The 22,687-nt window shown below is 48.0% G+C and overlaps 1 protein-coding gene and 1 pseudogene across 1 annotated transcript; both read right to left on the bottom strand.

Moving 5' to 3' along the window:
* Nucleotides 1-11,544: 11,544 nt before the first annotated feature.
* LOC104680759 (DNA-directed RNA polymerase II subunit RPB1-like) lies at nucleotides 11,545-13,624 on the bottom strand. Its single transcript, XM_010386844.2, is given in 3 exon segments — nucleotides 11,545-11,927; nucleotides 11,929-12,639; nucleotides 13,613-13,624. Coding segments are annotated over 3 exon segments (936 nt in total). The 3' UTR covers nucleotides 11,545-11,714.
* A 5,508-nt stretch (nucleotides 13,625-19,132) lies between these two features.
* LOC104680659 lies at nucleotides 19,133-22,664 on the bottom strand (annotated as a pseudogene).
* Nucleotides 22,665-22,687: the final 23 nt, after the last annotated feature.

The following is a 22,687-nucleotide window of genomic DNA, read 5'->3' as shown; positions in this document are numbered from 1 at the left end:
CATGTGTGACATCCATTTGCCATAACTCATTAGGACGTAGACCTCTGGGATTAACTCCTGCCTCCTGAGTGGGCAGGTGTAGGACTTGACAGTGGGTGCCATGTTGTACAATAGTTTTTGCCTGTTTCCATGTGATATCCAATTTATTTTTAATCCTGTTGCATTTACATGAGTCAGGGCATTAAGTTCTTGTGCTTCCGTGAAGGCAGATGATACTAGCAAGTCAGCTTGTTCATTTACCTTAGTTAAAGGCCCTGGTAGATTAGTATGTGCTCAAATAAGAGTAACATAAAATGGGAAATTTCTGTTTCTTACAGTTTGTTGTAACAAATTAAACAGCTGGTTTAACTGATCATCCATACTATATATGATTAGGGCTGTCTCAACATCCTTTGTAGCCTGTACTACATATGCAGAATCTGACACAATGTTAATAGGCTGATTAAAATCTTGTAACACTGAAATGACAGCAACCAACTCTGCTCTTTGAGCTGAGTGATATGAGTTTCAATGACTCATTTTTTGGCCTGGTGTAAACTGCTTTTCCCTTGCTGGAACCATCAGTAAACACCATCAGAGCATTTTCTAAAGGTTTATGTCTGGTAATTTTAGGTAAAATCCAAGTAGTCAATTTTAAAAACTGGAAGATTTTTTATTTGGGGTAATGATTATCAATAATTCCAACAAAATCAGCAAAACCAATCTGCCATGCACCAGAATTGATAAAGGCTTGTCTAATCTGTTCCTTGTTTAAAGGAACAATGATTTTATCTGGGTCACTTCCACACAGTTTTACTATTTGTAATCTTGCCTGACCAATAAATATAGCCATCTGATCCAAGTACAATGTAAAAGTCTTAATTGTACTGTGAGGAAGGAAGGACCACTCCACAAGAACTGTGTTTTGAACAATAAGGCCTGTTAGAGAACGTGCAGTAGCAAAAATCAAAAGTTGGAGTGGGGCTAAGTGATCTATTCTATTTACTTGTGCTGACCAAATTTTTTCTTCAACTAATTCAATTGCTTTGGTTGCCTCTGGAGTTCATGTTCTTTTACTATTCAACTCTGGATCCCCTCTCAAAATAGAGAACAAATTTGACATGGCATAAGTAGGGATGCCTAGAGTTGGCCAAATCCAATTTATATCTCCTAGCAATTTTTGAAAGTCATTTAATGTTTTTAATGTGTCTTTTCTTATTTTTATTTTTTGTGGTTTAATTTCCCTTTCCTCTACTTGCATTCTCAAATAATGAAAAGGAGTCGAGGTCTGAATCTTATCAGATGCTATTGTCAGTCCTGTGTTTGCAACCTCTGTCTGCAGAAATGTGTAACAGTCCATTAATTTGTCTCTCATTGCTGCAGCACACAAAATATCACCAACATGATGAACGATATAACAGTCTGAAAACTTGTCTCTAACTGGCTGAAGAGCTTGAGCTACAAAAGTCTGACAAATAGTTGGACTCTTAAGCATTCCCTGAGGCAGCACCTTCCACTGAAACCTGGTGGCTGGTTCTTTATTATTTATGGCTGATATAATAAAAGCAAATTTTTCAAAATCCTGCTTTGCCAGAGGAATGGTAAAAAAGCAATCCTGCAGATGAATTATAATTAGAGGCCAGTCTTTGGGGTTCACGGCCGGAGAGGGCAACCTGGGCTAGAGAAATGCCATGGACTGAATTACAGCATTAACGGCTCTTAAGTCAGTTAGCCTGCGCCATCTGCCGGATTTTTTCTGAATTACAAACCCTGGAGAATTCTAAAGAGAGAAAGTGGGTGAAACATGTCCTTTTTAAAATAGTTTTTTAACTATTTTATGTAGTGCCCCCAAATTTTCCTTAGGGAGCGGCCACCGTTTGACCCAGACAGGATGCTGCGGGGCGAGTCTGAATTGCTCCTTCACCGTAGTGAACTGTAACTTGGGCAATAATGGGCACGGCCAGCCGAGTTGCAGAGAGCCTAGTTTCAGGCTCCCTCCCCCAGCATTCACTCGGCTGAGGAGGAGGTGGCCATCATGGTTTTAACCCCAATGGCCCCAATGGTTCTGCATCTTTTCCTTCTAATTTTAATGTTTCAGGATATAGTACCTCCTGTAATTGATGGTAGTCAACATTTTGCTTTGACCGAGCCATTACAGACTCTGCTACATATTTACAACATGAACTTTCCGTTCCTTTCCAGGATTCTGTCTCTGCCTCTTCTTCCCAATCTATTACACAGCTTTCAGGGGCATCAGAAATTGAAATGCAGTCTTCTTCTATTTGCAACGGTTCTAAAGTTGCTTTAATAACGGCCCAATCAGTCCATGCTGTAAGTGGGATGATTTCACCTTCCCTACTTTCTTTATTAATTCTTTGCCAATTTTTCCCAATCTTTTAGATCTAAAGTTCCCTGTTCTGGAAACCATGGGCAGAATTGTTCTATTATTTGGAAGAGCATAATTAGATTTTCTGTGGAAGCTTTAACTCCCCCTCTTTTTAAAAGAATTTTAATGAAGCTGAGATAAGAGGCATATTTACTTTCAGTTTGTCCCATTGTTACCCTGGGTTCCTCCGAGCGTACAAGCTTACTGCAAGGCCGACTGTGGATGTACTCGGGAATCTCTCATCAACTGTCCTCAATGCTCACGTTCTTAGCGTAACTTCACCCTAGAGGAAGGCCCCACGTTGGGTGCCAGATGAAAGGGTGCCCTCCTCCTCCATACCTGTGGATATTTCCTGTCAGGCAAGACCAGAGACTGAGAAAAGAAATAAGACAAAGAGACAAAGTATAGAGAAAGAAGAGTGGGCCCAGGGGACCAGCACTCAGCATATGGAGGGCCTGCACCGGCACCGGTCTCTGAGCTCCCTCAGTATTTATTGATTACTATTTTCACTATCTGAGCAAGAGGAATACGGCAGGAGAGAAGGGTGATAGTGGGGAGAAGGTCAGCAAGAAAACATGTGAGCAAAGGAATCTGTGCCACAAATAAGTTCAAGGGAAGGTACTACGCCTGGATGTGCACGTAGGCCAGATTTGTGCTTTTCTCTATGCAAAAGCTCAGTGGAGTAAAGAGTAACAGAGCAGCACTGCTGCCAACATGTCTCGCCTCCTGCCACAGGGCAGCTTTATCCTATCTCAGAATTGAACAAATGTACAATCAGGTTTTATACCGAGACATTCAGTTCCCAGGGGCAGGCAGGAGACAGAGGCCTTCCTCTATCTCAACTGCAAGAGGCTTTCCTCTTTTACTAATCCTCCTCAGCACAGACCCTTCATGGGTGTCGGACGGGGGGACAGTCAGGTCTTTCCCATCCCACGAGGCCATATTTCAGACCATGACATGGGGAGAAACCTTGGACAATACGTGGCTTTCCAGAGCAGAGGTCCCTGCGGCTTTCCGCAGTGCATTGTGCCCCTGGTTTATTGAGACTGGAGAATGGTGATGACTTTTCCCAAGCATACTGCCTGTAAACATTTTGTTAACACGGCACATCTCGCACAGCCCTAGATCCCTCAAACCTTAATTCCATACAACACATGTTTCTGTGAGCTCAAGGTTGGGGCAAAGTTATAGATTAACAGCATCTCAGGGCAAAGCAATTGGTCAGGGTACAGGTCAAAATGAAGTTTCTTATGTCTTCCCTTTCTTCATAGACACAGTCACAGTCTGATCTCTCTTTCTTTTCCCTATGTGTGCCACCAGCTGCTTCTCCTCAGTCTCCATTGCTGAATTCTCCTCCTCCAGGCCCTGAGCACTGGGCAGTGCCAGGTTCAGCCGGGTGGGGGTATCTCTTTCTCTCCTGCAATCTCCTCCATGTCTCTCACAACACCTTCCCCTCTAGGTTCCACACTCACAGGCCCAGGTGCCTGCTTCTCATTGCTATGCGGCCTTTCAAGCTAAGCACATCCCAGACTGAACTCCTTCTCTTGCCCCTGAAACAAGCACCTTCCCAGTCTTCCCAGTGCTCAGGACAGAAGCCTGGGCATCCTCTCGACTCCTCTTCCACCCTCCACGACCAATCCAACAGCAAATCTCCAAGGTTCTACCTTGGAAACCTATTTGCAATCTGATTCGCCAGTTGCCCAGTTGGTGATTTATCCATTGACCGCCTTCACTGCCACCACCTGATATCAACAGCACCTCCAGCTTTCCAGTTACTCTCCCACGCCCTTTACAAACATGACTCCCTCAGTAATCATGAGTATCTGTGAGGTATGCACTCCTTTTAAAATTTAACTTTTTATATTTGGGTGATTGTAGATTCACCTGCAGTTACTCATAAGAAGACACAAAGGAGATCTCATGTACCCTTTCCCATGTCCCCTCTGGTAGCATCTGGAATGCATGTAACATGACAACACAGTGAGGATATTGACCTTGGCATGGTCGCAATACAGATCGTTTCTCTCGCAAGGACCCCTCGTGTTGCCCTGTGCAGCCGCCGCATTTCCCTCCTGTCCTCCATTTCTGTAATTTTGTCATTTCGAGAATGTTCCATGAATGGAAACACACAGGGTGCAACCTTTTCAGACTGGCTTTTCCTACCCAGCACGATTCTCTGGAGATTCATCCGGGTCATCAGGCGTCTGTCATTTCTGCCATTTCATGGCTGAGACGTGTGCCCTGGCGGGGGTGGACCAGTGTGTTTCCTCTTCACCCATCAAGAGACATGTGGGTGTCTCCAGCATTGGGTGATCATGAATAAACCTCCTGTAAACATCTGTGGACAGGTTTTCCATGTGTGCATGTCTCTGGGATAAATGCCCAGGAGTGAGATCGCTATTCTGAATGGTAGTTGTGTGGTTAGTTTTTTTCATAATCTGCCAACCTATCTTCCAGAGTGGCTGTACCATTTTGCATTCCCACCATCAACATACAAGTGGCCCAGCTTCTCTGCCTCTTGCCGGGATTTGGTGTCGCTGCTATTTTTTTGCTAAGCCAATCTCATAGGGGCATCATGATATCACATTAGTGGTTAGTTTGTCTTTCCTAAAGTCTAAGGATGTCAAACTTCCTCTCACATCCTTCTTTGCCATCTGTACATCTTCTTCAGAGAAGTGTCTCTTCAAGTCCTTTGCCCATTTTTGGATTGGATTGTTTTTGTTTGTTTATATATCTGATTTGCTGTTGTGTTTTGAGAGTCTTTTACATAGTCTAGATTTGTATATTCCAGTCCTTTGTCAGATATGTGATTTGTGTAAATATTTTGGTTAGGGTGCAAAGTTATTTTATTTATTATTTATTCCTATTATTTTTAGACAGGTTCTCCCTCTGTTGCCCAGGCTGGAGTGCAGTGGTGCAATCATGGCTCACTGTCCCCTCGATCTCCCAGGCTCAAGTGATCCTCCCAGCTCAGCCTCCCAAGTAGCTGGGACCACAGGTGCACACCAGCATGCCTGGCTTTTTTTTTTTTTTTTCTTTTTTTTTTCTTTTTTTTTTTGTAGAGATAAGGTCTCACTATGTTGCCTAGACTGGTCTCAAACTCCTGGACTCAAGTGATCCTCCTGCCTTGGCCTCCCACAGTGTTGGGATTACAGGCGTGAGCCACCATGTGCAACCAAAATTCTTTTTAAAATACTGCTGAATTATATTATGAATAGGATATTTTTCTTTTCCTCTTCCACAGCAACTGGCTGCCTGGGTTATGGAATGAGATGCAGAGCCTCAGGTGTCTTGTGGTTGTGGGAGGTGTGGGCTGACTTAGCTACTGAGATCTTGGTGTGGTTTGTTGCTGCAGCATAACCCAGGTCATCCTGACTGTCGCTGGGTAACTGAGGGGCTGGAAAAGAAAATGTGCCAAGAAAGGCAGCTTCCACAGGATATACAAAAATCTATACTGCATTAGTCAGGGTTCTCCAGAGACACAGAACTAGTGGGAGATTAGGTACATAGGTAGATAGATAGATAGATAGATAGATACATATGTACATACATACATACATGCACACATACATACATGCATACATACATAGATACATGCATAGATAATAGATATATACATAGATGGATAGATAGATACAAAGACAGACAGACAGATAATAGATACACAGATACACAGATGAAATTATATATAGATACATAGATGATAGACACACAGACACATAGACACATACATAGGTAGATACATAGATAGATAAATAGATACATAGATATATGGATAGATGATAGGTAGATAGCTACATAGATACATATACACATAGATACATAGATACATGGATATATAGATAGATAAAAAGATAAATACATAGATGGATAGATACATATATAGATACATAGATGATAGATACATACATAGACACATAGATACATAGATAGCTACATAGACACATACATACATACATACATACAAACATACATACATACACACAGAGAGAGATACATAGATACATACATAGATGATTATGAAGAATTGGCCCATGTGATTCTGGAGGCTGAGCAGCTCCATGATCTGCTGTCTGTAAGCTGAAGACCTAGGAAAGCCGGCCGGGTCTTTCAGTTCAAGTCCAAAGGCCCGAGAACCAGGGAGTTGATGGTGTGAGTGAGTCCGAGAGCAGCTGGAGCCGTCAGGCAGAAGGGGACTTCCTCCACCTTTTGATCTATTCAGGCCCTCAGTGGATCGGAGGAAGCCACTCACACCAGGGAGGGCATCTCTTTCCTGAGTCCACTGATCCCAGTGCTCATCTCACCCAGAAACCGCCCTCACAGACCACCAAGAAATAACACTGAGCCAAATATCCGGGCGCCCTGGGATCCAGCCACATTGACATGTAAAATTAACCATCTCGTATACCAACCTGATTAAAGATTTTAAAACAGATGACAAAAGTTTTCAACTTTTACAGAAAAATATATCATTATCTCAGAGAAGTAATTCCCAAATAAGGCCCCAAATACTCTAATTATAAAGGAAGAGATGAGTGAATTGATAAGTTAAAATTAAACACTCAAGGATTTTCATTTAACCAAGGAAGCCCTCACGAGAATGCAAAGATGAACCACGGAGGATCTTGCAACATAAAAGCCGACCATGGCTCAGCATTTGAAAACACAAAGAGCTCACACAAATTAGCAAGCAAAGAAAACAACTACATAGAGGAACCAGCTCACACACATCAGCAGGCATTTTAGAAAAGAGGAAAGACTTTGTGGGTGAGGTTACCTTTGTGCCCACGGGCTTCATAGGTTAGTGTTGAGGGTGGGGGCTGGAGTGAGGAGGCATTTCCCAGTCTTAGAACTCCAGCTTTGCCTTCAGCCTTCTCTGATTGCCTGCGTGGCACAGGGCTCTCTCCAGGATCTTTCTCCTGCCTTGGTTATCTATTGCAATAGCAACGGGTTTTTTATTTTTGAGATGATCAAGTTGGTTCTAAAATTCAGCTGGAAGGTAAAGAAATTGGAAACAAACAACAAATCTTTAAAGGGAAGAATGAAGTTGGAGCCCCACAATGCTTGACTTCAAAACCTCCCATAACGTCACAGTGACACTGTGTTTGCACTAGGAAGCGGCACACAGACCTGCGGAGCAGGACACAGGAACAAACTCACCATAGCGTCGGCCGATTGTCATTAAAAACACCAGCGATGTTAGTGGGATAAGCATGGTTTGTTTGTATTTATTTATTTATTTATTATTTATTTATTTATATTGAGACACAGTCTCACTCTGTCACCCAGGCTGGAGTGCAGTTCTGCAATCTTGGCTCACGGCAACCTCCACCTCCCGGGTTAAAGCGATTCTCCTGCTTCAGCCCCCTGGGTAGCTGGGATTACAGGCATCCACCACCATGTCTAGCTAATTTTTGTATTTTTAGTAGAGACAGGGTTTTGCCATGTTGGCCAGGCTGGTCTTGCACTCCTGACCTCAGGTGATCTGCCCTCCTCGGCCTCCCAAAGTGCTGGAATTATAGGCGTGAGCCACCGCGCCCGGCAAGGATGGTCTTTTTATCAAATGTGACTGAAAAAATGGATGAAAATGTGAAAAAATGGAACTCAACTTCTACCTCACATTACACACAAAAATTAGCTTGAGCTCCATCATAGAACTAAATAGAAAAACCAAAACTCTAATGCTTCTAGAGGAAATGCTTGGAAAAAAAGTTTTCAAAGACGTCACAAGAAAGTGCTAACTGTCAAAACAAATGTTAAACTGGACTTCAAAATCAAAACCATTTCCATATAAAAAGAAGCTGAGACAATAACAAGGTAAGCCAAATACTAGAAAATTATATATAATATATACATTAGGCTCGGTGCAGTGGCTCATGCCTATAATCCCAGCACTTTGGGAGGCCAAAGATCACGAGGTCAGGAGATCGAGTCCATCCTGGCTAACATGGTGAAACCCCATTTCTACTAAAAAAAAAAATACAAAAAATGAGCTGGGCATGGTGGTGGGTGCCTGCAGTCCCAGCTACTTGGGAGGCTGAGGCAGGAGAATGGCGTGAACCTGGGAGGTGGAGCTTGCAGTGAGCAGAGACCGTGCACCACTGCACTCCAGCCTGGGCGACAGAGCGAGACTCTGTCTCAAAAAAAAAGGAAAATTATATATAATATATATATTCTACGTACATATATATTATATACACACATATACACATGTATATGAAATATGTATGTAAATATGTATACATACATATGGCAAAGCACTTCATACATACATTCTTGATATGGAATTTATGAAGAGTTCCAACAACTCAATAATGAAAAGACCAAAACACACAATAAAATGGGCAAACGATTTTAGCAAAACTTTTAAACAAGAAAGATGTGCAAATGTCCAATAAGTGCAAGAAAGGATCCTTGCGAACATTAGTCATCAGAGAAACGCAGGCCAAAATCCACACGAGATGCGATTGTACCCCCATGAGATGCCTCACATTTGAAAAGCCACCGGGCGGTACTGACAGGCCTGGGGCAGCTGACAGTCTCAGGCATCGCTGGGGAGGGCAAAGCAGCTTGAGCGTTCGGAAAGCTGTCCGTTTCTTAGCAAGTTAAACATACCCTACTCTACGGTCTAGCAAGGCCGGTCCTCACTATTTAACCAAAATTTAAAACTAAAAACATGAGTACAGAAGGACTGGAAGGCATGATGACGTGTCATTCATCATAGCCCCATACCATGAACAATTCAAATATCTATGAACGTGAGACTGGGGGAACGCAGCAGAGAATACTGTTACATGGAATAAAGGGGGAGACCACCCTCATATTGTCTTATGCCCAATTTCTGCCTCCAAAGAAAAAAGAATAAAATCTAAAATCCACAGGCAGACAGCCCCACACCACACCCTGGGCCTGGTAGTTAAAGATCGACCCCTGACCTAATCGGTCATGTGATCTATAGATTACAGACATTGTGTGGAAAGCACCGTGAAAATCCCTGTCCTGTTTTGTTCTGTTCTAATTACCGGTGCATGCAGCCCCCAGTCACGTACCCCCTGCTTATGTAATCGATCACGGCCCTCTCACACGCACCCCCTTAGAGCTGTGAGCCCTTGAAAGGGACAGGAATTGCTCACGCGGGGAGCTCGGTTGTTGGAGACGTGAGTCTGCCGATGCTCCCAGCTGAGTAAAGCCCTTTCCTTCTACAATTCGATGTCTGAGGGGTTCTTGTCTGCGACTTGTCCTGCTACAGAAACACTATGCGGTGATTAAAAAAGAAGAATGAGGCCAGGCGCGGTGGCTCACGCCTGTAATCCCGGCACCTTGGGAGGCTGAGGCGGGTGGATTGCCCGAGCCCAGGAGGTCGAGGCTGCAGTGAGCCATGAGGGCACCACGCTGCACTCCAGCCTGGGTGACAGAGCAAGACCCTGTTTCAAAAAAAAAAAAAAAAGAAGAAGAAGAAGAAGAGCAAATCATTGACACACAGAATAACATCATGAGGGAAAGAAACCGGAGTACATTTCTAATAATTTCATTTTTGCAACATTCACACAGGTTTTTGCAACAGGCACAACAGGTCAGCAGAGCTGTGCCTGGAGCGATGGGTGGGAAGGGAAGGCTGTGAAACTGAACCTCCTGCTGGGCACGGTGGCTCACATCTGTAATCCCAGCATTTTGGGAGGCCGAGGCAGGCAGATCACGAGGTCAGGAGATCGAGACCATCCTGGCTAACATGGTGAAACCCCGTCTCTACCAAAAATACAAAAAAACTAGCTGGGTGTGGTGGCAGGCACCTGTAATCCCAGCTTCTAGGGAGGCTGAGGCAGAAGAATGGCATGAACCTGGGAGGCGGCGGAGCTTGAAGTGAGCGGAGATCGCGCCACTGCATTCTAGCCTGGGTGACAGAGCGAGTGTCCGTCTCAAAAAAAAAAAAAAGTGAACCTCCTGGGGGTGGAGCAGTTGGTCATGGTTGGGGTGATGGGCACATGAGCACATGTTTAGCGGAACTCATGGAACAGTACACTCAATATATGCACGGAGCCCAGGAGGCCAAGGCTGCAGTGAGCCAGGATCTCACCACTGCCCTCCAGCCTGGGTGACAGAATGAGACACTGTCTCAAAAAAAAAAAAAAAAATGCAGCCCAAGCCCGGTGGCTCAGGCCTGTAATCCCAACAATTTGGGAGGCCAAGGTGGGCGGATCACCTGAGGTCAGGAGTTGGAGACCAGCGTGGCCAACATAGTGAAACCCCATCTCTACTAAAAATACAAAATTAGCTAGGTGTGGTGGCGGGTGTCTGTAATCCCAGCTAGTCAGGAGACTGAGGGAGGAGAATTGCTTGAACTCGTGAGGCAGAGGTTGTAGTGAGCCGAGATTGCACCACTGCACTCCAACCTGGGCAACAGAGTGAGACTCAGGAAAAAAAAAAAAAAATTTCACTGCATGTAAATTTTACCTCAATAAAAAATTAAAATTTGGCCGGGTGTGGCCGGGCGCGCACTTTGGAAGACCAATCAGGTGGTTCACCTGAGGTCAGGAGTTCAAGACCAGCCTGCCCAACATGGTGAAACCCCATCTCCACTAAAAACACAAAAAATTAGCTGGGCCTGGTGTGGGTGCCTATAATCCCAGCTACTGGGGAGGCTGAAGCAGGAAAATTGCTTGAACCCAGGAAGCAGAGGTTGCAGTGAGCCAAGATCGCATCACTGCACTTCAGCCTTGGTGACAAGAGAGATACTCCTTCTCAAAACAAAAAAATATTAAAATTAATCTTTTAGAAAATAAAGTGCATTAGAGAGGGCGCCTAATCAAAATTTTTGTAGGCTTCAAGAAGAATAAATTTGAAGAATATCCATTGATTTGTGGAATTTTTACAAAGACTTAATTGAGGACCACTTGAAAGCATTAGGAAGAGTCTTGTTCCTCTGTTCCCTCTGTGAGCCCAGCTCGCCTGAAGGGAACGTGGGTCTAATCCGTGTCGTTAGGAGTGAGCTGAATACAGGAGGAAGAGGCAAGAAAGGCATAAGAGAACCAGGGCCACACTAAAATCCACACTCTTCAAAACTCTGTTTTACAAATTTGACAAAATATTTATACCGGAAGTTTTTAAGCGGTGGAACCTATAGGCAGCCTTTTCTTTCAGCTTATTTTTTTAATTTTTGCTTTATTTATTTTACAAAATGACCACCATTGACATAAACACCAATGCCAGAGGGTGGAGGGTCTGCATCAGTGAGGAGAGCCCTGAGCACCAAGGACAATGGTCCACCTGCCAGCCAAGCCACCACCGCCTCCCGGGCTCCTGGGACACCCGCCGGAGAGGGAGCCCAATGTCTTCTAACAAAGGGAAACGCCTATGAGGAAGAGGCTAAATTTAGAAACCAAGGAAAGTAGAGCTTGGCTTGAGCTGATGGCGGCTCATAGGACGGTGAAGAGATTATAAACAACACTTGTGCCTGTGAAACAGCAGAAACAACAACAGACGTATTCATGTGATCAGTACAAACACCTGGGCAGGAATATAAAGAGCCGGGGCTCAGGGAGCTCCACACCTGCACCTGCCACCTGCCTCTCACCTGCTCCTCTACCTGCTCCACCCTCAATCCACCAGAACCATGGGCTGCTGTGGCTGCTCTGGAGGCTGTGGCTCCAGTTGTGGGGGCTGTGGCTCCGGCTGTGGGGGCTGTGGCTCCGGCTGTGGGGGCTGTGGCTCCGGCTGTGGGGGCTGTGGCTCCGGCTGTGGAGGCTGTGGCTCTGGCTGTAGGGGCTGTGGCTCCGGCTGTGGGGGCTGTGGCTCCAGCTGCTGTGTGCCTGTCTGCTGCTGCAAGCCCGTGTGCTGCTGTGTGCCAGCCTGTTCCTGCTCCAGCTGTGGCTCCTGCGGGGGCTCCAAGGGGGGCTGTGGCTCCTGTGGGGGCTCCAAGGGAGGCTGTGGCTCCTGTGGGGGCTCCAAGGGGGGCTGTGGCTCCTGTAGGGGCTCCAAGGGGGGCTGTGGCTCCTGTAGCTGCTCCCAGTCCAGCTGCTGCAAGCCCTGCTGTTCCCAGTCCAGCTGCTGCAAGCCCTGCTGCTGCTCCTCAGGCTGTGGGTCATCCTGCTGCCAGTCCAGCTGCTGCAAACCCTGCTGTTCCCAGTCCAGCTGCTGTGTCCCCGTGTGCTGCCAGTGCAAGATCTGAGGCTCTGCCCACAAACCTCAGCTGGTCCTACAGATCTGGGCTCTCCAGGAATGACTGCAGCTGTGGCCTGAATTCCTGAAGCATGTCTCCGAGTCTGTCCTCCTCTGGACTAAGGCAGCCTAGTGTTCAGGGCTCAGTACTCAGCTGCTCAGCCTCTGAGGTCATGAGGGCTTCTGGCGTACTGGGTCCTGCCCATTAATTCTCCCGTAATCCCCTTTTCCTTTCCCGATTTCACCACTTCAGCCTTCTCAGGGCTTCAAGATCCCACATCCCTGGGCCCCTCCTGTGAGCCTGCTGGAAACACACTGAAACTGGAATCCTCTGACCTGCTGCCGCCTCTCCCGTGTCCCTGCAACCTCCTGGCTCCTCCACCCTTCGTCTTCATCCTGCCTGAGCTGCCAGAGCTCCGATCGCTTTTGGAGTTGATCTAGAGGACTCAGAATTATTAGAGATCCCAGGATCCTCTCCTGAGGAGGAGGGGTGCCCAGTCTCCTCTTCTACCTCCGACCTGGCCTGGTTTCTTTGCCCCAGGGCTTCGCCTTGTAAGTACCCGGGCTGGATCTTCTAAATAAATACGATCCGTACCTCCCACGAGTTTGTGTTGTGATTCTTTCGTTTCAGCCTCTGTGTGATTAGAGAAATATACAATTTTCACTGAGTTGCACTCCCAGGCATTCGGGAACCCCCCGTTCCCTGCTGTGTGAGTTTGCTAGGGCTGCCCCACAAACCATGTGGCTTAAGCAACAGGAGTGGATTGTCTCAGTCTGGAGGCCAGAATCCACCAACGAGGTGCCGCAGGGCTGTGTCCTCCTGAGGCCTCTCTTCCCGGCTTACAGATGCTGCCTTCCCTGTACCCTCATGTGCTCGTCCCTCTGTGTGTGTCTGCGTCCTCATCTCTTTGTATAAGGACACAGATTAGATTAGGGCCCACCCTACTCCATGAGGCCCACGTTTTAACTAATCACCCCTGTAAAGACCTATCTCCAAATAAGGTCCCGTTCGGAGATACTGCGGTGAGGACTCCAACATATGAACCAGGGGGCATAACTCAGCCATGGCATCCACTTGGGTGGTGGCCTCACCATCTTTCCCATCTTCCGGGACACAGAATTGGGAGGCCCCTTGGGTTTCTCTCCCCGACAAGTCGCCAAATCCCACAGCATCTCCTGGAAGACATCCTATAGACATCTCCTTCCTGCCTCCTTGTGACACCGCCCTATGCAGACCTCTGCTTCAGGCACCCACCTGTCCCTTCCCTGCTGCCTCTGTCAGATCTGACTGCCAGAAAAAAACCCCACAAACGAAGCCTGGAGGACTGAACAACAGACACCATTTCTCCCAGTTCCGGAGGCTGGAGGGCCCAGGCCAAAGTCCAGCAGGTTTGACTCGTGGGGAGGGAAGGCAGGAGCCGGCGGAGGAGGAGGTGGGCTGCAAGACTGGAGCCCCCAGACCCAGGCGTGTAACAGCAGAGCACTGGAGGCTGCTTGGGAAGCCAGCGTCTCACAGGATGGCAAGCAGTGAGCACCTGACGAAACTGTGACAAGAAAGTGAAGACTCAACGACACAGAATTTTTAGAAATTGCTTCTGAGTTTCTGTTTTAGTAAGTAAGCTTGACTAAATACTATTCACAACCCTGGAAGTTCTAAAAGGACATGGTGAAACCCCATCTCCACTAAAAATACAAAATTGAGCTGGGCGTGATGGTGGGTGCCTGTATCCCAGCTACTCAGGAGGCTGAGGCAGGAGAATTGCTTGAACCCGGGAAGCAGAGGCTGCAGTGAGCCTAGATCACACCACTGCACTCCAGCCTGGGCAACAGAATGAGATTTTGTCTCTAAAGAAATAAATAAATGAAGCAGGCCGGGTGCGGTGGCTCAAGCCTGTAATCCCAGCACTTTGGGAGGCCGAGACGGGTGGATCACAAAGTCAGGAGATCGAGACCATCCTGGCTAACACTGTGAAACCCCGTCTCTACTAAAAAAAAAAAAATACAAAAAACTAGCCGGGCGAGGTGGCGGGCGCCTGTAGTCCCAGCTACTCGGGAGGCTGAGGCAGGAGAATGGCGTGAACCCGGGAGGCGGAGCTTGCAGTGAGCTGAGATCCAGCCACTGCACTCCAGCCCCGGCGACAGAGTGAGACTCCGTCTCAAAAATAAATAAATAAATAAATAAATAAATAAATAAATAAATAAATAAATAAAGCTTAAAGTGCTGTATTTAAAACATATATGTTTTTTAAGTCACTGAGCTGTTGAAAAAATAAATAATCTTCAGAGCCAACAAGCAAGAGAGAGATGAACCCACAGAAGGTGAAAGTCAAAAACGGCCTCCACCCCTTGCCTGGACCAGAAAGAGACACTCCCTGTTTTCTTCCACCTGTGGTATCTCTTGTCAGTATGAATCTGAGAAAAATGTAGTTTCTCTACACTCTCACACAGACCACTCTCATTCCTGATGTGCTAGTTTTCCCTACACCACTCAATTTTCTGCCTCTTTCCACACTGACTGATTCTCTGACACCAGCTGAGTGTCCTGCAATTCACTCCCATCCTCAAGCAGAGTTCATTTCAGATCCCACAGGCGAAGGGCTGAGTCCCGCAAGACTGTCCCCATTTGAGATGTTGACATGGTTTGGCTGTGTCCCCACCCAAATCTCATCTTGAACTGTAGCTCCCACAATTCCCCCGTGTTGTGGGAGGGACCTGGTGGGAGGTAATTGAATCATGGGGGTGGGTGTTTCCTGTGCTGTTCTCATGATAGTGAATAAGTCTCATAAGATCTGATGGTTTTATGAAGAGGAGTTTCCCTGCACAGGTTCTCTTCTCTTGTCTGCCGCCATGTGAGATGCGCCTTTCACCTTCCACCATGATTGTGAGGCCTCCCCAGTAGAACTGTGAGTTCATTAAACCTCTTCATTTTGTAAATTGCCCAGTCTTGCGTATGTCTTTATTGGCAGCATGAAAATGGACTAATACAGATGCCAATCACGAGTCCAGGCCTCCCAAGCTTCTAACCAACGGGTTATAAATCAGGGTTCACAATGATACCTGAAATGAGTGGCTGAGGCAAAGCTCTCTATCCGTCAGGGTTTACTAAGCCTGCTTTAAGGCACATCTGGGAAAAATGCAAGATGCAGGCACATCTGTGGCTGTTTCCCAAAGAGGTTTTCGGGAAGTTTGGTATTTATACACTTCCTTAAAGGGGGGCAGGCAAATAGGAAGAGGCAGGTAAGCATTAGGCCAATGGTTGCATTCCTGTGAGACTTTAGTTAGTGCCCAGTAAGTCTGCATTTTACATAAGGTAAGGGAGACGTCTGAGGAGAAAAAGGAGCAAAAGGAAGAGTCAGTTGTGCAGACCTCTCTGGGTAGGTGGAGGAGGGACTGGTGTCATCTTGTTTTTGTTCTGCTCCTGGGAAGATAAACTCATAATCTATATGATCGGTGTGGAATGGAAGACTTTGATTTTGGGAGATGGACTTGGATTGAGATCTGCTCAAGGGAAGGGTCCCTTCCTGACCTCTAGCACTTGAAGCCCATAGAACTGAATCTAACCAACCCAGCCATGAGCCTGGAACCGCCCAAGGGGTTCACCTTGCCCACTGCCTAGACAGAGCTGATTCATCAAGACAGGGGAACTGCAACAGACAAAGAGTCATTCATGCAGAGCCGGCTGTGTGCGAAACCGGAGTTTTATTATTACTCAGATCAGTCTCCCTGAGCATTCGGGGAGCAGAGCTTTTTTGGGTTTTGGTGATTTTTTTGTTTGTTTTATTCTTTAAATTCTAGGGTACATGTGAGCAATGTGCAGGTTTGTTACATATGTACACATGTGCCATGTTGGTTTGCTGCACCCATCAACTCATCATTTACATTAGGTATTTCTCTAATGCTATCCCTCCCCCAGTCCCCCACTACCCCTCAGTTCCTGGTGTGTGATGTTCCCCACCCTGTGTCCAAGTGTTCTTATTATTCAACTCCCATCTATGAGTGAGAACATACGGTGTGTGGTTTTCTGTCCTTGTGGTAGTTTGCTGAGAATGATGGTTTCCAGCTTCATCCATGTCCCTGCAAAGGACATGAACTCATCCTTTTTTATGGCTGCGTAGTATTCCATGGTGTAGATGTGCCAAGGGAGCAGACTTTTTAAGAACAACTTGGTGGGTGGGGAGAAGTCAGGAGCCAAGAGTGCTAACTGGTCAGGGATGAAGTCACTGGGAGTCAAAGCCATCTTCTCGCGCTGAGTCAGTTCCTGGGTAGGGACCACAAGATCAGATGAGCCAGTTTATTGATCTGGGTGGTGCCACCTGATCCATCAAGTGCAGGGAGGGTCAGAATCTTGTAAATGACCCCCAGCTACGTGACTCCTAAACCGCAATTTCTAATCTCGTGACTAATGTTAGTCTAGTCCCCAGGCAAGAAGGAGGTCTGCTTTGGGAAAAGGTTGTTACTGTCTTTGTTTAAACTATAAACTACAAACTAAATCTCTCCCAAAGTTAGTTCAGCCAACGCCCAGGAATGAGCAAGGACAGCTTGGAGGTTAGAAGTAAGATGGAATCAGTTAAGTCAGATCTCTCACCGTCTCAGTCATAGCTTTGCAAAGGCGGTTTCAAGCCCAGCTGCCAACCGGAGGAACTCCTGCAGCACGCGATCAGCAGACAGAAGCAAGAGCCTTTCCCCGAGAAATCAGAAGGAAATCCTAACCACGCCCCCGCCAGCCACTGACGGAACGGACCCCTCTTGGCCAAGGGGGTGTCGACAAAAAGTGTCAACCTCTGTAAAATATTTGAAAAGATTCTGGGCCGGGTGTGGTGGCTCATGCCTGTAATCCCAGCACTTTGGGAGGCCGAGGCAGGCGGATCACGAGGTCAGGAGATTGTGACCATCTTGGCGAACACAGTGAAACCCCGTCTCTACTAAAAATACAAAAAAATTAGCTGGGCGTGGTGGCGGGCGCCTGTAGTCCCAGCTTCTAGGGAGGCTGAGGCAGGAGAATGGCGTGAACCTGGGAGGTGGTGGAGCTTGCAGTGAGCAGAGATCGCGCTACTGCACTCCAGCCTGGGCGACAGAGCGAGACTCCATCTCAAAAAAAAAAAAAATAGAAAAGATTCTGAGCTGAACGTGAGTGACCAATGGCCCGTGACACAGCCCTCAGGAGGTCCTGAGAACAGGTGCCCAAGGTGGTTGGGTGCAGCTTGGCTTTATACATTTTATGGAGACATGAGACTTCAATCAAATACATTTAAGAAATACTAAGGGCTAAACTCTGTTTTTTTTATCTTGCTCAAATTCCTGTCTAAGGAGCCTGGTCATGCCCTACAAATCATAAACTCTCATCAGATGGGTTTTGTTTAGCCCTATACATTGTCACTTACTTTCCACCGGACTCTGGCATAACATTGCTAGGCAAGGAAGAAAATCAAAATATTTTCCCCCAAACACGTTTCTTTGCCATATCTTGAAACCGCCCTGCAAAGCTGTCCTTTGTGGGGGAAAATCTGCATCTGGAAAGGATCTCTGTTAACACAGCTAGGTGTTTTTCTTCCAGGCCCTCCCAGTCCTAAAGAGATTACCTAAGGGTCTAGCACCCTTTAAACATAAACATCTGAATAGAAACTTTTGTCATCTGTTGTCTCTAAGGCCAGCCACTGTAAGACTTTTAAAGAACCTTAGTCTCCACAATCTTTATGTTCACCTGAACACTCCCTTTCTGTCTACCCCAGGTCTTTAGACAACCAACCAATTGTCAACCAGAAAATGTTTAAATTTACCTGTAGCCTGGAACCCTCCCACCCCCCAGCCCCCACTCCCCTCCCACCTGCTTCAAGTAGTCCCGCAAATACGGACCAAACCACTGTATTTCTAAATGCATTTGATTGATGTCTCCTGCCTCCCTAAAATGTATAAAACCAAGCTGTACCCCAAACACCTTGGGCCCATGTTCTCAGGACCTCCTGAGGGCTGTGTCATGGGCCCTGGTCACTCATATTTGGCCCAGAATAAATCTCTCCAAATATTTTACAGAGTTTGACTCTTTTCATCGACAATACATTGGTTTGGTCCAGAAAGGAGGGACAACTTGAAGGGCAGGGATCTTCCAGGCTATAGGTAGATGTAAAAATTTTCCAGTTGACAACTGGTTGAGTTTGTCCAAAGACCTGGGATCCTCAGCTAGGAATGTCTGGGTTAGGATAAAGGATCGTGGAGACCCAGGTTGTCATTTGCAGAGGAAGCCTTTAGGTAGCAGGCTTCAGAGAGAAGAGGTGGTGAAACGTTTCTTATCGGACTTAAAGTCTGTGAGGATGTTAATGCCGGAGAGGTAGAATGAGGCATGGCTGACCCCCACTGCCCATCATAATTTCTCGGGTTAAATTTTAAAACAACCCTGGCTGAGGAGGAAGTCCATTCAGATGGTGGGGGAGGGGCCTTAGCATTTTATGTTTGGTTTACAGGGAAACCTTGCAAGCTGAGGTCCTGGCTATGAGGGGAGGCTGGACTTGCCTCCTTCTCCTGCTTCCTGGCAAGCCATGACCCAGGTCCTTCACTGTCTCGCACATCCGTGTCGGTGTGAAGAGACCACCAAACAGGCTTTGTGTGAGCAATAACGCTTTTTAATCACCTGGGTGCAGGCGGGCTGAGTCCGAAAAGAGAGCCAGCGAAGAGAGATGGGGTGGGGCAGTTTTAGAGGATTTTGGTGGGTCGTGGAATATTACAATCAAAGGGGGTTTTTCTCTTGCAGGCAGGGGTGGGGGTCACAAGGTGCTCAGTGGGGGAGTTTCTGAGCCAGGAGAAGGAATTTCACAAGGTTAATCTCCCAATTAAGGTGGGGCAGGAACAAATCACAATGGTGGAACGTCACCAGTTAAGGCAGAAACCGGCCATTTTCACTTCTCTTGTGATTCTTCACTTGCTTCAGGCCATCTGGATATGTACATGCAGGTCACAGGGGATACGATGGCTTAGCTTGCGCTCCGGGGCTTGACACTCACCTCAGGGAAAGCAGGAGTCTAACCTGTGGAGACTGCGCCGCTGAGATCAGTGAACCCCAGACATTGCCCCTCTCTTCTTCCTGATAGGAGACCCCCATGGGGAGGCCCTGGCCATTCCAGGGAAGAGGCGCAGGGAGGGCTTCCGAGTCCGCTGCTTCACCTTTTGACATCAGAGGGCCCAAAACTCCACCCTCAGATCAGGTTAACTCCTCTGGTTTTTGCACATGGAGAGATGTGAAGCTCAATTGTGCATACGCCTGGTTTCTCCTCTCATCAATGTTCATGCCCCTCCCACAGCTTATTGAATATGCATATTCAGCCACCCCCGCTCAGTGTAGATCTCTGCCTTAGTCTTCCCTCCCTGGAAGTGTCTGTTTCCAGCTTCCTACCAGAGGCTGTGCCTCCCAGCCGGTCAGAACAGCCACACTCAGCCCGCAGCGCTGTGAGAAGCAAAGTGCTCCTTTCCAAATTGATGACCTCGTCCTCCTTCAGTTGACAACTCCCTCTCTCAATGACGATTATGGAGTGTGTCCAGGTGTGGGTGACAGAGCTGCATGGCTGCATGCGGGATAAAGCCGCTGCCCCTGCAGAGCTCACACTCCCGAGGTGGGACACACACCTCCAAGAACAAACAAGGGGGAGAGCGGATCCAGTTTGGCATCGTGGGAATCAATAATGAAGCAGAGAATGCGAGGTGGCGGGGGTGGCTATCTCGGGATGGGGTCTCAGAGGTGGATCTGAGCTGGACAGACAGGAGGGACGCAGTCCAGGGTGGTCCTGGGCGAGTCTGTTCCGTGTAGGAACCGCCAGCACACAGGACGTGAGTAAGGAGGAGCACGGTGTGTCCCGGGCACCAATCCAGGGCTGGATGAAGAATGATTGAGGCAGTTTGAAGATGATGCCAAGTCATTCTCCTCCCGTGGAGAGGTGGATTTTCTCTTCTCTCCACAATCTGGGCTGGCCTTAGTGACCTGAGGAGAGATAAATACTCTACGATTCCTAGGCTGGGTCATAAGGTACCTTCCGGCCTCTGCTCCAGTGACCTCGTAGGAAGTACAGCTGCCCTGAGCCCACCGTGCTGTGAGGAAGCCCCAGCCAGCCGTGGGAAGAGGCCGTGAGGTGGGGAGGGAGGGAGATCTGTCCAGCCTCACCTGTTGTAGCGATCCCACAGGCGTGTGAACACAGCGTCTTCGACAAGCCAGCCCCCGCTGACACAATTGAGAGAAAAACCAGGGAACCCTGCAGACGGCCAGATCTGAGGTCCCAAAATACAGCCCAGCCAAGCCATGCTGCCATCGTTAGCCATTGGTACCTTCCCAGCTGAGACCCCACGCATCGTGCAGCCTGTTCCACCATCCAGGGCCAGACCTGAACTCCTGATCCACTGAGCTTTGGGCTGATTGGTTCTGGAACGATGGGTGGCCAAGGCCATGGTCAAATCCAGCTGGAGAGGTGGATGGGCCAGTGTCAGGGGTTTGGGTTTCACCCCATGTCGGCCGAGGCACACTGGAAGGTTGTAAGCCTGCACATCCACTCTTCACACATTTGAGCCACATCTGAGTGTGGACCATACTGACGGGTTCCTGCACCTGCAGCCTCCTCACCATCGCTAGTGCCCTGCCTCCTGGCTGGAGTATCCTTCCTGTCCCTTGGTTGCTGTTTGTACCCATCATGGTCCCTCCCCCATTCCTCAAGTTCTGCTCCAAGCTTTGTTTTCCTCCAAGAGAAGAACCTGTCCACACAATAGTTCCAAAGCAGTGGGAAGCTCTTCTCACATGTCCCCAAGGACCGTGCTGTGTGAACTTCCCTTCTGTAATCACAGAGCCCATTGCCCTGCCCACAGAGACTGGTCCAGAAACAGGGAGGAGGTAAACAGAGGATGTATTCCTTCCCCAATGCTGAGAACCCTGCCATCCTCAGCCATAGTTGCCACAAAGAAGATACCACATCCCTGGGGGCACCAGCAGGAATCAGGTAGACAGCGGCACTGCTCTGGGGGCTGGGAGGGTGTCTCACAGCGTCGAACATCAGAAATCTGCAACATTGATCCAGTCCTGCCAAGATGGAACCCTGCCTGAGGGTGAGGGATGGGGAGTTGGGGCATTGCAAAAGATGCAATACATGAATAATCTCAGGTAATTCTCATGCAACCCCCAGAGGCTGGTGCTGCTAGCTCCCCTCTGCAGGAGAGAAAGCTGGGGCTCCAAGGTTGATTGGATCTGCTCAAAGGCCCAGGGAGAGTCAGAATCAGGAGCTGGGACAGAGCCTAAGCCCTTGAGGAGGCTGCACTTCCTCCTGAGGTGAGCCAGCGTTGGAGCTGTTTTTCCTTCCAGTATGAATTCCACAAGGAAATAATCTCAGGAGGAAGAGCTCATACTTGGATCCAGAAAATGTCAACATAGCCAAAGTAAAACCATCAAGACATACCTCCAGGAGCTGTGTAAACAGCAACCGGAAAGAGACAGAGACGATGGTGTGCTCCTATGTGGGGTATAAAGGGCCCGGGCTCAGGGGGCTCCACACCTGCACCTCCTTCTCACCTGCTCCTCCACCCACTCCAGCCTCAACCCACCTGAACCATGGGCTGCTGTGGCTGCTCTGGAGGCTGTGACTCCAGCTGTGGGGGCTCTGGCTCCGGCTGCTGTGTGCCCGTCTGCTGCTGCAAGCCCGTGTGCTGCTTTGTGCCAGCCTGTTCCTGCCCCAGCTGTGGCTCTTGTGGGGGCTCCAAGGGGGGCTGTGGCTCTTGTGGTTGCTCCCAGTGCAGTTGCTGTAAGCCCTGCTGCTGCTCCTCAGGCTGTGGGTCATCCTGCTGCCAGTCCAGTTGCTGCAAACCCTGCTGCTGCCAGTCCACCTGCTGTGTCCCCATGTGCTGCCAGTGCAAGATCTGAGGCTCTGGACCCAGACCTTCAGGTTTCTCCTGTTCGGTGAAAGCATTTGTTATAGTTTCCCTGAATCAGCTCATCCCACTCATCCTCCCTGAGGCACCTGCACCTTCTCCATGCTCACCATACATGCACACACCTCCTTCCATGGCTCGGCTCTCCTCTGGGCCCCGCCTTCAGCCTCCTCACTCCGGAAACACGTGTTTCCTTGATGCAGGAGGTGTCCTTGCCTGGAAGCGGGTGCCCAACCGACTGCCACGGTGTTCCCTGCACTTGGGTGTGGACCATCT

Source organism: Rhinopithecus roxellana, chromosome 15 (assembly GCF_007565055.1).
Source record: "Rhinopithecus roxellana isolate Shanxi Qingling chromosome 15, ASM756505v1, whole genome shotgun sequence".
In the NCBI taxonomy this organism is placed as follows: Eukaryota; Metazoa; Chordata; class Mammalia; order Primates; family Cercopithecidae; genus Rhinopithecus; species Rhinopithecus roxellana.
Note: the sequence above shows the minus strand (reverse complement) of the source record. Positions and strands in the feature narration are given on the sequence as shown.